Source organism: Convolutriloba macropyga, chromosome 13, assembly GCF_964194025.1.
Source record: "Convolutriloba macropyga chromosome 13, txConMacr16.3, whole genome shotgun sequence".
NCBI lineage: Eukaryota > Metazoa > Xenacoelomorpha > Acoela > Convolutidae > Convolutriloba > Convolutriloba macropyga.
In genome coordinates, this window is record NC_134480.1 from 21,037,810 (window position 1) to 21,053,043 (window position 15,234).

At 34.6% G+C, this 15,234-nt stretch overlaps 1 protein-coding gene across 1 annotated transcript in view; it reads right to left on the reverse strand.

Annotated features, from left to right (window-relative positions):
• LOC142351884 (uncharacterized) overlaps positions 1 to 14,805 on the reverse strand; it is a 28,215-nt gene extending 13,410 nt beyond the window's left edge. The window contains exons 1-2 of the mRNA XM_075404126.1: positions 14,469 to 14,805; positions 10,467 to 10,650 (exon numbers count right to left, since the gene is read on the reverse strand). Coding sequence (XP_075260241.1) covers positions 10,467 to 10,650; positions 14,469 to 14,484 — 200 coding nt within the window. The 5' untranslated portion in view covers positions 14,485 to 14,805. The remainder of the gene's footprint in view (positions 1 to 10,466; positions 10,651 to 14,468) is intronic.
• Between the last annotated feature and the right edge of the window lie 429 nt (positions 14,806 to 15,234).

Here is a 15,234-nt window from a genome sequence, read left to right on the forward strand (position 1 = left end):
TGGTAGCTTCAATTTCCCTTCGAGGAACTTTTCAACAGTATATATCGATGATTATTTGTCTCTGTACTTTAGATGTCTTTGTAGCAACAATCGATCGCCGATGATAAGGTGCCACTAGAACAATGGGGTCAAAGATTTTAGACAAAAGGCTCAGTACAAAGCATTGTGTTCATGACTTTGTGTCCGTACTTGAGGTAGCCCATCTCATAACTAGAATATCTTTGTTTTGATTCCAGTTCAACCCAAGCACGTGCGAAGACTCCTCCCTAATTTACGCAATTAGCGTGGGTTAGATTGAGCTGACCCACCAATTTGATCAGCCAAATTTGGTACATTGCTTACAAACTTAGTTTGCTTGAACACATCTATATGGAAAAAAGAACCAAACGATTCAATCAATTGAGAGCCCTCTCAGGGGTCTTCACCGAATCCAAATAAATCGTCCATGTAGAAAATTTCTAGGACGGCTCTGGTTGCTTCCTGATGCTGATTGCCGTTTTCACGGTTTGTGCAATGTAATGCATAGTAAGCGCATGTGGGGTAGTCTTTAGGTCCGGATATATGGCGCGCATACTGATACCTCACAATTTTTGTGGAGGAGTCCTCAAGCCTCACACAAAAAGAATTGATCACTGTTCACAATCAAGTGCACCAACCCGGAGAAACATACCCTCGATACTTGCGGTTACGGCAAATAATTACTGACGAAACTTTCGTAGCACAGGGATTAAATTTGGGAGCAATTTGGGGCAAAAGATGTGTTCAAATAAGAAAGATGGAACTTTCTTGAGCCATTGAATACTCTACGCACGTTTCCAGGTCTTTTCGAAATGACTACAGGGTGCAGTTGTAGGTACGATTTTTCAACCGACCGCTGCTTAACCGTGTTAGCTCCAGAAACTGTTATTAGGTAACCTATTACAAGGTCTTCCGTAATGGATTTTGCGTACTTTTGTTTCATTGCTGTGTCTATTGGGCGCCGCTTTGGAGGGATCTTAGCCGTATCGAGGTCGTAAAAGAATTATTTGGAAGCTTCATGTTGCCTTGAGCCCACACCATAACGACATCGTAACTCCGGCAACTATGAATGGTTGTTGTTTCAAGTAGTAATTCATACCCGTGTGAATCAGCTGCTGAACGGGTGTTGGCCGGCTGGTACTCGCCGTACAGTTCTTTTTTTGTGCCAAGACTTAAACTGACGAGCCAGTTCATAATTCATTTCATTATTGACTTTGGAACACATTGAACTTGACGGAATTCCTATGGGCAAGCCAAAAACGAACGGTGAACAGTTTTTTTCGGCTGCTAAGTGCTCTATCAGACAGATGCCTTGAGAGACATACTGTACAGTTATCATCTCAATGTTTCTTAGCATTAGTCTCTATAGCTGAATCCTACTGGATCTAGAACGGCCAGATGTGGGTGAGTTTCTTGCATGCACTTAACGTAATTGATATTGGACAATACGCTTAATGTTTTGGCCACATAAAGACGTTGAGTGGAGGCCTCAAAATCTTGATCTTTGCGTGGTGTGACAGTCAATGAACCAATTTAGTGGCAATAAGTTCTTTTTATACTCTTGGCGGTCATTTTTTAAGCAGTAAGCTTCAAACCAAGTCTATCTGAGTGACTATCGGACATCAAAGAGTTACTGCAAGCGGTACCGCTAAAATCTAACGCCGTGATACCACTACTTGTAGGAAGCAAGGAGCAATTTATGTTTTTTGTCCAAGGTTTAGCTGAAAAATCCTCTCAGCTCCTTTAGGTAGGTTTTATACGAGCCGTTGCAGCCCCTTTTCCACATATAGGGCAACTTGGGCACTGCCTGAACATGTGTTTATCACCCAAACAGTTAAAACAGAGCTTTGCCTCGGCCACAATTTTGGCTAGCTGCGTGGAGGAGATCATTTCTTAAATTATATGACTTTCCCCTAACTGATGGCTGCTTGTGCATGCCAAGCAGCTCGAGGTTGACGTTGACAAACTCTGTTTCGTCTTCTGATTACTCTTCTGTTGCATATTTGCGGCAATTGCTCTTCAATTAACTTTTGTCTTAGTTACTGAGTTGGTGGTAACTTGGATTTAACGGTATTATTCTTGAAAAAATCAAGCGCTTTGGCCATTTCCTTTAACCAACCGCTCTAATCCAGAAAAGCAGGCTTCTCCCAATGCTTTTTGACATTTAATGGCAGCTTTCCTTAAATGCGAATCATAAGATAGCGATTTAAAAACCCCGACATGTCTTGAAATGCATGCTGAAAATTATCTTACTGCTATTGTGCCTCTTCATTGGTTGAAGGCTGTTGAGTTTGTCCAAACGGGCACTTACAACACACTTTGGCGGGCTGAATTTACGTTCTGAGAATTTCAGTGCGTCTTCGTACATTGCATCATATCAGGCGAACTCAGCTATAGCTGTTTTAGCTTTGCAGCGACGCTTTGCCACTGACCCTTAATGTACGTCAATTTTACATCATGCTTTTTTAGATAAGGGATACGGACGATTTCAGAAATTTTATACCAATAAAGATCAGATTAACGTTCAAACTGACAAACAATTCTAGCCATAAATGTTTGGTGTAATAGGCACACGCTACGAATGGAGAACCTCGAACTCATTCCAAGGAAAAGCTTCATTTGGAAGAACTTCTTTGACAAAAACCTCGGTTATACTCGATATACAAAAGCTAGTAAAAAAGGCATGGAATTTTTTGCCAAATTCTTTCATAAGTATTATCCTTTTAGTGGCACACTTAACATGATAATCAAATAAACCTGGCCGTTCTGCAAATTGTTGCAGTCATCTTGCATGAACTGGCTACCATGCAAGAGTCTTCAAGAACCTGATGGGTTGTAAAAACTACTATCTATTTTGCAAAGTCTCGAATGAATTTTAGTTCATGAATTTTGCAAGATAAGGAAAGAGTCTTACAAAATAATAGGTGGTACACTGTGCATGAAATTCGGTGTAAATTACGGCATAACGCAGTTTTAGGTTCTAAAAAATTAAAAAGTTGAGTACTTTGATAGAAAAGTATTATTGTGCGGACCAATTATTTTAAAAAATGCTTGGAACATTACTGATGGAGATTAAGTGTTCATATGTTCAACACCACATTGACTAATCCGAAATAGACTAAGACATAAACTACATGTCGTAGAGTTAAGTTAACTCAGGTCTGATTTCAACATACACTCTATTCTGTATGAATATTTGACATGGTTAATTGAAGCGGGGTATAAAATTGCCCGCCCGGGTTGACCAAACTTACTTACCATATAACGGACCATATATGGTCCATAAAAGTCCATACACATTTCCGTTTTATGATCTTGCTATGATAACTAAGTTTCCATATATGGTGCGTTTCATGGAAAATAAGTTTTCCAAGGAGAGCATTCTTTTTGACTCCCATGGCAGTAAAAGAATGAAACAGTGCATCCTGCCTTATATGACTCGTTTCATGGTTAGTAAGTTTTCACAGAACGCAACCAAAATCCCCGTTGCATATCTCTAACACTGCGTAAGTTGAATCAATTCTATATATATCATATAAAAGTGGAGATGATGCTCTGTCAACATAGTTTGATCAATAAAAATTTAGTGGCTATGAACATATTTTAATTGTCTGACCATTTTTTTTCTTGAAATTCTTGCATTTGGAGTACGCTGTCTACAGTTGGTAGAGTGAAAGCTTAATCTATTTTTTGCTTTGTTAATTTTTTAGTCAATATAAATATTACTTTATAAAAATAACGTTAATACGCAAAAACGTAGCTGCAAGCAATGGATGTCAATTTTCAGATCGATGCAGTTGAAGTCTCGCGGTATTCGAGCTAATTTCAAGAATACGACTTCACTCGAGTGCCCCTTTGAAGTGTTCACATGACGCAGTGAGTTGGAAAACCTGAGACGTCATGTGAATAAATTATAGTTAAGAGAATTTTTTTAACTTAAATTGATTTTTTTCACTTAAAGGCTTTAATTTTGCTCAAAATATGCTGGGATAAACAACCAAAAATTTACAAAAAATTGTCAACATTGAACAATTATATGAAAAATGCAACTATCAGAACCCACATAAAATATTTGCTCTGAAATCGAATGAAATTGAATTTAATATGATATCTAACAGTGGTTTCGTATTAAACCCCTGAGAAATACAAGTGAGCTTATTTTGCGTTAAATTTTAGACAAGCTAGCCGCAAAGCTGGTTAGTCTCTCCTACTGCGATGCTTTTAACATCCGCAATTATTTTTGATTCAGATTTTATTGAAAATAAACAATATGAAATAAAGTGTAAATAAAGTATAATTATCTGCATACCGAGAGTCCTTCAAATTTTGTGATGGGTTGCTCTTTTTCGGAAGAAGGATGCAGATTTCAGAAACTTTCAACAATAAAAGATGAGATTGTGTTTGAAACTGATGAGCCTGTGCGCGGTGTCGGGAATACTATTCGCTCAAATACATTTTTTAAAAATAAATTTTGAGGGTTCTCCATTGATAGCTTGATTGTGCGATTTATACCCTACACTGATAGCTGAAAACATTTGCTAGCTGGCAAATGTTTTCAGCTATCAGTGTAGGGTATAAATCTCACAATCAAGCTATCAATGGAGAACCATCAAAATTTATTTTTAAAAAATGTATTTGAGAGAATAGCATTCGACGACACCGCGCAGGGGCTCCATAAAAAAGAGAAGAGCTTAAAAATGGCGTCAAATCTTTTCCCAAAGTAATAATAAATTGTTCATTTTCTGTTATCGAGCAACACAAAAGAAGTTTATTTTACTGTGCACAAAATATATGTACAATGAAGTTCAACAGAAAAAGAGCACACCATTAGATCATCAGTTGATCCGTTTTCAGGTGCCTCACAATATAGGAATATCAAAGAACTGTTGATTAAGAACCGAAAGAAAATTACTATAGTAATTGAACTAAATCATGGTTGGTTAAAACAAAAAAAAATTTCAAAAAAAAATGTAAATAAACCGAGAATTGAGTGCAGGGGGCTACAATTAGACGTACTCAAAAAAAATAACTTGAGAAGTCTTGGTTGTCAATTATGTAATTTCTTAAAAACATATGGCAAATATGTTTTATTTTTTGATTTGTCATTTCTAAAACCGTATTTACAAAGGAAGGTTCCAGAAAAACCAACAATTTCAACATTTTTCGGACCTTAAACCTCAATCGGTTTGTCACATTTTTTCGATCACCGCAATCAAGAAACATTGTTGTTTTTCTTCTTTTTTTACTCTGTTTAATTCGTTATCATTCAAGTAAGATTTGACATGACTAACAACACATTCGTCTCTTAGCATTTTTATTAACAGTTTAAGTACTTCGTACAAGTGTAGTTCTTTTGCTAAAAACAGGTTAAATTTTCTCCTTAGATCACTCACTGAGTTGAACTTTCTTTTATTGAAAATTATCCTTATGAGTTTTTTTAATTTTGAGTCTATCAATGAAATATCTGACAAAACAGAATTTCCATAAATCAGTATACCATATTGCACTACCGGCTGAAAATAACTTTTAAAAACCTGAATCATTTGACTTTTACTAAGAAATTTTCTCAGTCTATAGAACAGTCCAATGAACTTTATTAATTTTTGGTTAGCCACATCAATATGATTTTTGAAAGACAATTTATTATCTATTGTTATTCCAAGATAACGTATTGAGTCAACGTTTTCAATTCTCTCTTTATCGATGTTAATCTGTTCTTTTTTGGAGTAAGTTTTAATTTTCCCAAAAAACATTGATTTTGTTTTTTCAGTATTGATTGTCAATTTATTATTAGTTAACCACTGATTACATTTTTGTAATTGAGTTTTGTGTTTCATCACAACCTCTTCGGCGGTGGCTGAAGTTTCAATAACTGTGTCATCTGCAAAAAGTATGATATTAGATTCAAGATTAGTTAAATTGTCAACATCTTGCGTATTGCTCAAATCATTCACGTATATTATGAAAAGCAGAGGACCGAGAACCGATCCCTGGGGAACTCCAATATCAACAAAAGCAGTACTTGAAACAACTTCTGCAATTTGAACAAACTGAGAGCGGTTAGTTAGGTATGATTTAAGTATATTGAAAACATGACCTCTCAAACCAATATTACAACATTTGTCTAATAGTATTGTATGGTCTACCGTATCAAAAGCTTTTTTGAGATCCAGGAATGTGCAAACAGACATAACGGATTTCTCAGATAATTTTTGTCGCAAGAGTTCAATCAGAAACAAAACATCGTCAATTGTACTTTTTTTGGCCCTGAAACCAAACTGGGAGCTTGAGAGCAGATTAAATTTCACTAAAAAAGAGATAATTCTTCCCTGAAGCAATTTCTCGAAGATCTTTGCTATGGTTGGTAATAAGGAAATAGGCCTAAAATTTGATGGTATACTCTTATCTCCAGATTTGTGAAGTGGGAAAACTTTTGCAATTTTAAGACAATCAGGGAACACGCCAAGATTGAAACATTCATTGAACCATTTTGAGAGAAAAGGACTCAGGACATTAGAAAATTTCTTGATGCAGTAGTAATTGAGGTCAACAGTCCTCACTGTACTTATTCGGAGCATTATTAATGATATCAAAAACTTCCTTGTCTGTAATATCGGCAAGAAACATAGATTGTTCTGCTTTATCGGTTGTTTTTAGAAACAATTTCGTTGGTAAATGTGCGTTCATTTTCCTTCCAATTGATGTAAAAAAAATCATTTAAATGGTTGACTTCATCTTGAGATGGTATTTTTCCACGATTTTAAATTTTTTTGCCTGTTATGTCACCATAAACTTTAAAAAAGTTTCGGTTTGTGTTTGCTGCACCTTTTTCAATTTGATTTTGAGAAAAAGTCTTCATTTTGTTTTTTATCAAAATTTTTACCTTCCTGCACTGTTGTTTGTATTCGTTATTGGCCGATATTGATTGAGCTTTGAGTGCATTCCTCCACAACCTTTTTTCTTTGCGGCAGCGTTTTTGACTTCGTTGTCAATCCAGATCTTTTACACATGTTTTCTTGTTGTCTTAGGTAAATAGTGATCTAATGCTTCTTGCACAGTTCTTTGTGAACATTTGAATTTATCATTAATTTCTTTTTCGGTAGAATCAATTTGTTTTAATCGCTGCCACAGAACGAAACTAATTTTTTCCTGAAGAAGAGGATTTTCAAGTTTTGCCCAATTTCTCGATTGAAAAAAATTATTTTCTGTTTCTAAGTTGGTTTTATTCTTCAATTTAAGTAAAAGTGAATAGTGATCAGTTATTTTTGTTCTTTGGCTGGTAACCTCTGATTCAAAACTTGTAAAGAACAGGTCAATATAAGAACTTGAATTTTTTGTTTCGCGTGTAATGAGGTTCTCACTTACCAATTTTAGGTCAAATGTTTGGGTCAATTCCCTTAAATATGATTGTTTGTTCCCTTTAGATATAAAATTTACATTAAAGTCACTGCACAGCACATGCAGGCTTTGCGGATCGCTAATATGTTGTTCCAAGTAGGTACTAAGAACGTCAAAAGTAGCAATCGTGGTGGCATTAGGTGGTATATAAACACAAGTCATTGATAACTTTTTTGTTCCAATACTGAAGTAAACACTAACCGCTTGTATATTATTCAGGTTTAGAGACCCGCGTATTTTAACATTAAATTTATTTTGTACAAAAATTGCAACACCTCCACCTCTTTTTTCCCTATTGCTTGAAACCAGTTCATCATAACCATCTATGTGAAAAATATTTGATGAGAACTTATCTTTAAGCCATGTCTCTGTTAGGCAGATTGCTATAGGTTTTTCTTTCAGAGACGCAGTTTCCAAAGTGAGTTCATCAAAGTTTTTTGTTAGTGAACGTATGTTCTGTAGCATGATAACCTGCTTGGTTTCGCCCAGTAACATTTTGTCTATGACGACCATAAGAGAATAGTTCAGCTACACAATCTGAGCAATCAACTTTGACTAATGAAATCATTAGCAATTTGAGATAAAAAAATAATAAAAAAAATGTATTTGAAAAAAAAAATAAAAAAAAAGTTCATGTTTTGTTTTCAAGCATTTTGAAAAATTTGAAGCAAAGAAGGTTAAAATTTAACTTAGAGGACGTCCAGTGACATTTTTTCCTTCTTTTTTTCATTTTTGTTAAAAAAAAATTGCACTCCTTTATGTAAGAATGACTTTGATCACTGGGTGAAAGTTTGTTTATTTTAGGTGCTATCTTTAATATGCAGTATAAATAATAATGTTCCGCGGAAATCACAGAACTTTTTTTTTCATCTCTATACTCTTGTTTCAGACTAGATGACTGCGGAAATCACAGTCAGCTTGAAACTTGCTCGCGGAAATCACGAGCAGAGTATCAGAATGAATTTTCTTCTTTCTTTATTTTTTTTTCTTGTTTATGTTATACTTCTTCCCCCATTTTGTTTCTTCATGAAGCAATATTTCAAAAAAAAACAAGAAAAGCTTAAGAAGGAACGATTCACCAAATATAGTGCATTTCCCCTATTATTTTGTAGGCAGGAAACAGCTCTCAGTTATTCCCAATACATCAACAAAGTATAACATTTGTTTTAACAATGATTTTAACAAGTTAGCAAGTAAATACGAAACAAAAAAAAATAATTGAGTTCATGTTCAAATACCAGTTATAATCTAGTCTTGCGCCAGACCGTTTCTTTTTAGTTTTGCGATTGTTTGTTTTGTTTCTTTGCAGCAGGGCAAAACTCGTCTTCGTCGTCACAATTGTTTCTTTTTCGTTTGAAAACGTTAAGATTATCTAACTCGTCAATTTCCGTAACTCTGACAAATTCGTTTTTTCCTCTACCATTGTCTACTAACACTGAAACGACACAGTTGTTTGTGCTGGTTATTAAGTCGCGTCGTTTAGCTTCGGCATTGATAGCTGCCTCGCATTCCGGTAAGGGCTCGTTCAAATCGATATTTTTGCTATTTGTTTGATTTTTTTGTTTCTCAGTGCTCTGCGTTTTTTGTAGATCATTGTTTTGTCCTCAAAATACAGAAATTTGCATATGACGGTCGGCATTATGTTGTTAACAGTACTTGGCACAACATGGCATGCTTTAATAGCATCGTATTGAATTTTCACACCCAGATAATTTTGAAAAAATTTGAGCGTTTCGCTGGTAACGTTCTGAACCCTGTTAGCATCGAAGGGAGGGTTAACTATCAGTAAACTGTCCTTCCTAGAGTACCTCTCCTGTGCACGTAAGCGATTATTTATGTTTTGCTGTTGGTTTTTTAAATTAGCAATAATTTTTTCTTGTTGTCCGACTCGGATTTTTAGATCCCTAACTTCATTGGACAGACTTTTTACCTCTTCTTCGGGCTTACTAACGACATTTGCAGAACCTGCAGAAGGACTCGTTCCAGAGCACTCCATTACACAACTCGATCCAGTACACAACTCACAGTATAAGAAACAAAGTAATATAATGATAAGTGAAAAAAAAACTCAAAGTAAATTTGAAATAAGCTCAATTGTCAAGTCAAAAATCAATCTCGGATGAAACTCAGATTGCGCAGTTTAGAACGTTTCAAAAAGTCATTCTTCTAAAGGTCAACCCACTGTTCACTTCGAAATTTTGTTTGTCTGACGTCATTGTTAGCTTTTCCTTGAAAGAATAGTCGAACAATCACAGCCATCTGGCAAAATCTCGCTAATATCTTTCACAAACTGCCTACCGTGTAAGATTCAACCATATGCCCCCCCCCCTCCTCACCTCTCTAACCCTTCACCTCTATCAACCCTTTTCATTAGTCTGCAATTGGCACGCAAAATTTTGATGTTATACTATACTTTGTTCCTTCCTTGTAGCACTACAAAACGTTCAATTGACTATAACCAGAGATTCCGGACCCAAACTTTTAAACTGGAGCAGGTGATAACAAAACGTAACGCTGAAGACTCTGGAGAATTTAATGTGCTGTAGAATTAAAACACAAAAATTAAAACTGTTTGCAGGCCGCTTGAGAGAGAGGCGTGTTGTCATTATGAGACAATTTTCAATGTCTGAACAGTTTATTTAGGTATGTCTTTTGTCTTTTCATGCCACTTCCGGTTTACGACCGGTCTGTTCATTTGAATGGCCGATCTAAAAGCACAAAAAAAATAGAAACTATCTCTTGATCTAAACTACCATATATTACTCTGCGACTTATGTTCCCTGTACAGTTGAAAACTTGACACGAGTACTCTGAATCAGTAATAACATTGTCTGAACAGTTAATTTCCTCATGCACAACCTTAGGCACAGTAAATGAGTCGAATTATTTTGTCTGCAGAGTTGAAGTAAAAACTTTCATGTGAAGAGTTCCAAAAAAAGTGTTAAAAGCTACCATGAACAGTTAAAAATTAGATTAACCGTTCAAAATCTCCATGAACAATTGAAAACTTCCTTGATCAGTTCAAAATTTCCATGAAGTTAAAATCGTACCATGCACAGTTTAAGTGGCAGTGATCATCGAGGCAGCAGTGGATGTTTTCATTGTATCCATGCGAATAGTAGCATGACCAGTCACTCTCACATTTGTCCATCTTGTGGTAGTAGCAGTCCACCAATCCACCAAATCCACCCATCGCTGCCGCCAAACAAACGATACGTGGAAGAAATGCAGCTCCTTAAAAATATCCAAACGTCATATATTAGGAGTAAGCTTGCCTGTGTAGTTTCAACCATCAAAGACAGTTTTGAATCTTTTTTTCAAACATGTAAATTAAAAATATAACCGAAAGGTTAATGTTTACATGCCTTCAGAATAATCAGGAATATTTATTGAAATAATCAAAATTATACTTTAATCTTCTGGTTATTAATTGATGTTGCCCATTAAGCTGTTCGTTCCACTATATATAAAAATAAGACACGAATGATCCTAACTGTCTATCTATTGGAAAATTTTCATGCTGACGTGGCAAAAACTCTGTTAAAGCTTTTTTGTTCTCCGTCGCTCTTACGTTAAAAAGTAACTTATTCGATTTTTGTATGCTCTTCAAAATCAAGATCTTTTACTCTGCTTAGTATACTTTTGCGTTCTTATTATCAGCTGTTTTGTCCGTTTGTTCTGTTTTAACTGTTGGTGGTTTGCACATTTTTAAAATGTTTCTGATACTATCCTCTGACTCAAGTCTGTGTGGAGTTTCAATATACTACACTTTGAAATAATTACTTAAGCTGGTAAGACATGCAATTTGAGAAGATTATCACGACAATGATCGAATTTACGACGCATATAACACACTTTTATGCCCCAATTAATCTGCCGATTTATACGCTGTATGTTTTTTGCTGACAATGTTTGTAAATAAACTCCACTGAATGACAAAAGAGACAGGACTAAAGATTTGAAAACTTGCAGCCTTACTTCAAAATGTATATGGTTTCTTACAGGATATAGTGAGCAAATGGCGGCCGCCATTCTTTCTACAACTACATTAAGATATGCTTCCAAAGTCAATTTTGAGTCAAGATGTATTCCTAGATAACAACCAATCTCAGCAGATTTTATTAAATTTCCGTTGAAAGTAACTTTTGGTTCTAATTCGTCCCTGGTAGAAAAATAAAATTGTTCTGTTTTATCAGCATTCAACGTGAGTTGATTTTCATGTAAGTAACTGTCCATTTTCAATAAAATATGTTCAATATTCGTTACAATTGTTTCTCCGGGTTCATATAAAATACTAGTATCGTCTGCAAATTGAACAAGCTCAAAGTCACTTTTTTTCTGAAAAATTGTTGACGTATAAAAAAAATTAGGGGTCCTAATATTGTGCCTTGCGGTTCTCCACGATTAACCAAAATGTATTCTGAGACCTCGGTGCCTATTTTGACGCTTTGTGATCTTTCTTCGAGAATAGATTTCAAGGATTGAATTGCAGGCTCAGAGAAGTTGAAGCACTCTTCTTTTTTAAAATTTTTTTTGTGTAATTGAATTGAATGCTTTTGCAAGGTCTAAGAAAATTGCTGCAGTGTTTTTTCCCATTTCATGCTTTTCTATTACCGTCGCAGTGAAAACCAATACTGCATCTGGTGAAGATATTTCGTTTTTGGAATCCAAATTGCTCTTTCTTCAACAGATTAATTTTATTAATGTGATCCGTCATTTGGAAAAGGGGAAGCTTCTCAAAAAGCTTAGCAAAAGTTGGTGTGACCGAAATTGGTCGATGGTTGCACACTTGTGTTCTTGATCCTCTTTTGTGAATTGGTGTAACATATGCATGTTTTAGAATAGTTGGAAAGACACTGTTTTGAACACATTCATTAAAAACAAACTGAAGTTGAGTACCAATTGCGTAATTCGCCGCCTTTAAAGCCCACGCATGGACAAATCCTGGACCCGGGGTTTTTTTGTTTTCTAAACTGTCAATAATATTTCAGATTTCTTTTAAAGTCAATACTCTAAAAATGAAATTTTCAGAACAGTGGTCCAATTTATGGATATTGATAGGAACGAAATTACCAGAATATTTGCCCATTTCCGCAAAAGATTTGTTAAATACATTGCAGATTGCGTTTTTGGCAACGGTCTCGGCTCCGTTTATTTCAGTTTCAGACATATTAATACCTTGTTTGTGGTTTCGTAATTTTTTTTGATGATATTCCATTTCTGCTTCGATGTTTCACATTGCTTAAAAAAATTAAGAGAATATTTGGGATGTGAATCTGGTAGTTTTCGATTCATTAGGTTACGGCATTTTTTTGACTCGTCAAGAACATCATAGTTTCGAGAAAATTTGTGTTTATTGTACAAATGAAGTTTTTCTGCTATTAATTTTTTGAGTTCCTTGGATATCCATGGTTCATCAAATTTTTTTGTTTTGTTTTTCTGAAGAATCACAGATCTGTATAAGTGCATGTTGATCAAGTTTAATTTGGAAAATTTCATTAAACTTTGGAAACATTTAATCACATCTTTCCTGTTGATACATAGGTCGCCTGTCCGCAGAAGCCCCTGTTGAGTTTTTCCCCCAAGAAAAATTTCATGTTTCTTCTAAAAAAAATATCTATCTTCGTCCCTCCCTATCATTTCGAAATCACTCTAATTAAATATGATGTTGTAGTCAACCTCAATGGGCGCCAAACAAACTTTTCATTCTACAATTTGATTTTTTGTCATGAAGCAGTGATCGATAAGCGATTTATTAGTTCTGCTGATTCGATTGGGTGTGTCCACATTTGTTGGGTTAAGTGCCAGACCAGATGTAAAGTTATCAAGTATTTCTTTTATCTTTTTATTGAATTGATCAATGTTGTAGTCACCAAATAGAAGAAGATTGTCTGTTAAGGAAACAGCATTAGATACTTCAACACTCAACACGTTTAAGAAAAAATCGGAAAAATTTTTACTCGGATTGTTCACTGTTATTCACCAGACATTTATCGTTCAAAGGCTCAATAATTTCGAGCCACTTTGATTCAAAAAAATGCATTAGCTATCTCAAACTCTTTCTTACGTTTAACATTGAAGTGTCTGGGAATCCAACGCCCCAACCTCGCTGAACTCCCGTTTGTTTTGATCTAGTTTTTTGTAAGAAAAGATGTTCAATACTAATATTAAAATTGGTGTCCTGCTTCTCTGAAACCCGTGTTTCGGTTACTATAATTATTGTTTGTGAATCTAGTTGTTGAATCAAATTCAAAAGGTCTTCATGCTTATTTTGTATGCTACGTGCATTTATGAGAAAAAATTTCATACATTTTTGGGATGGATCTAGTACTTTATCAAAAGTCGACAACTTCGATATATTAAAAGGTCCAGGATTTTTTTCAACATCTCCAAAAAGTAGTAACGTTTTTCTCAAAACCAAATTTCAAAGAAAACAAACAGCTTTGGGCGCAAAATTTTTACACTCCAGCTCAATTTTGTATAACGAATGTTTTGCTTTAGTTAAACTTCTCCTAATGACTATGAAGTGATTTTTGTGCAAATTTATCCGAAAAATAAGAACTACTAATGTTAAAAAACAAATTCTCATATCTTTCACATTATTGAACTGAAACAATATTGTGATAATTTGGAATTTTTCGAGGTTGGATCACATTCTGTGCTGCACCTAGGTTGTTAAAGACATTATAGTGCCGAATATTATTCACAAGGTTTTTGATTCATTTTATGTTTGGATGAACCCCGTCATAAGAAATATCATTATCTGAAAGAGTATAATCAAGACATACAACTTTTGACAAAGGATATTTATCTTTTCATAAGTCGGCTCTAAATTTGAGTAAAGATGAAATGGAAATCAATAATGAGTAAATTTTTTCGGAAAATTCACTGCCTATAAACGCTAGTAAAAGACTACCATTTGGAGACTTCTGAGAAATGCGCAGCATCCTCTCGTCCATTTAATGAAACAGGTATCAGAATGGAAAAAAAACATGTATTTTTTATGAAACGATTGAAAAGAATGAGTCTTAGACAAGCAGAAAGAAACCTACCGTCAATACACTTCATATTCCAGGTTGCAGTATGAAACAAAATAAATTTAAATGCCTCACAGATAAATTTATATCTGAATGTGAAACTCCTTTCTCAAACAGGAAGTTATTTATGTATGGATTATTGACAAAATCAATAGCTTGTTTGATATTGCTGCTAAAAAAATGCACGCGATAGACACTATGGAAACAAAAATGTATAATTAGTTATAATATCAGTGATACTTGAAAGCGTAAATTTATCGTGTTTAATATAATATGAAACCAGAATTAATAACCCCAGGCCTTGTGAAGTAATTTTGTGCAAAACAGGTAGAAAACGTAAACTAAAAAACTGTATTAAATTATAGCCAAGAAGAGAAACTCCATTTCAATGTAATGAACTGATATGAAATGATTGGAATTAAAGAATAAGGAATAAAAAAATAATTAACTTCACTAGTAGAAAATAATGAGTTTAAAAAAACGCCATTCAATATGCGTTTTAAGAACATAAACGTCCAAACTCTTGCAAGTTGCTCATTATGAATATCTTGTAAAATCTAAAGCTATCTTCAGATCGAAAGATACTTCAAAAACCTTTTCAAAATAACCCACTATTGTTGCAAATAATTTTCATTGCAAAACAATAACTATCCTGTTTCACATATTACGTTGATGGCTGATTTTTTTTCTAATTCCAATTTAGACCCTACGAATTGTCTTCTAGCTTTCTTAAATTTATTCTCAAGTAACCACTTTTCAAATTGAATGAATTTGACAACAC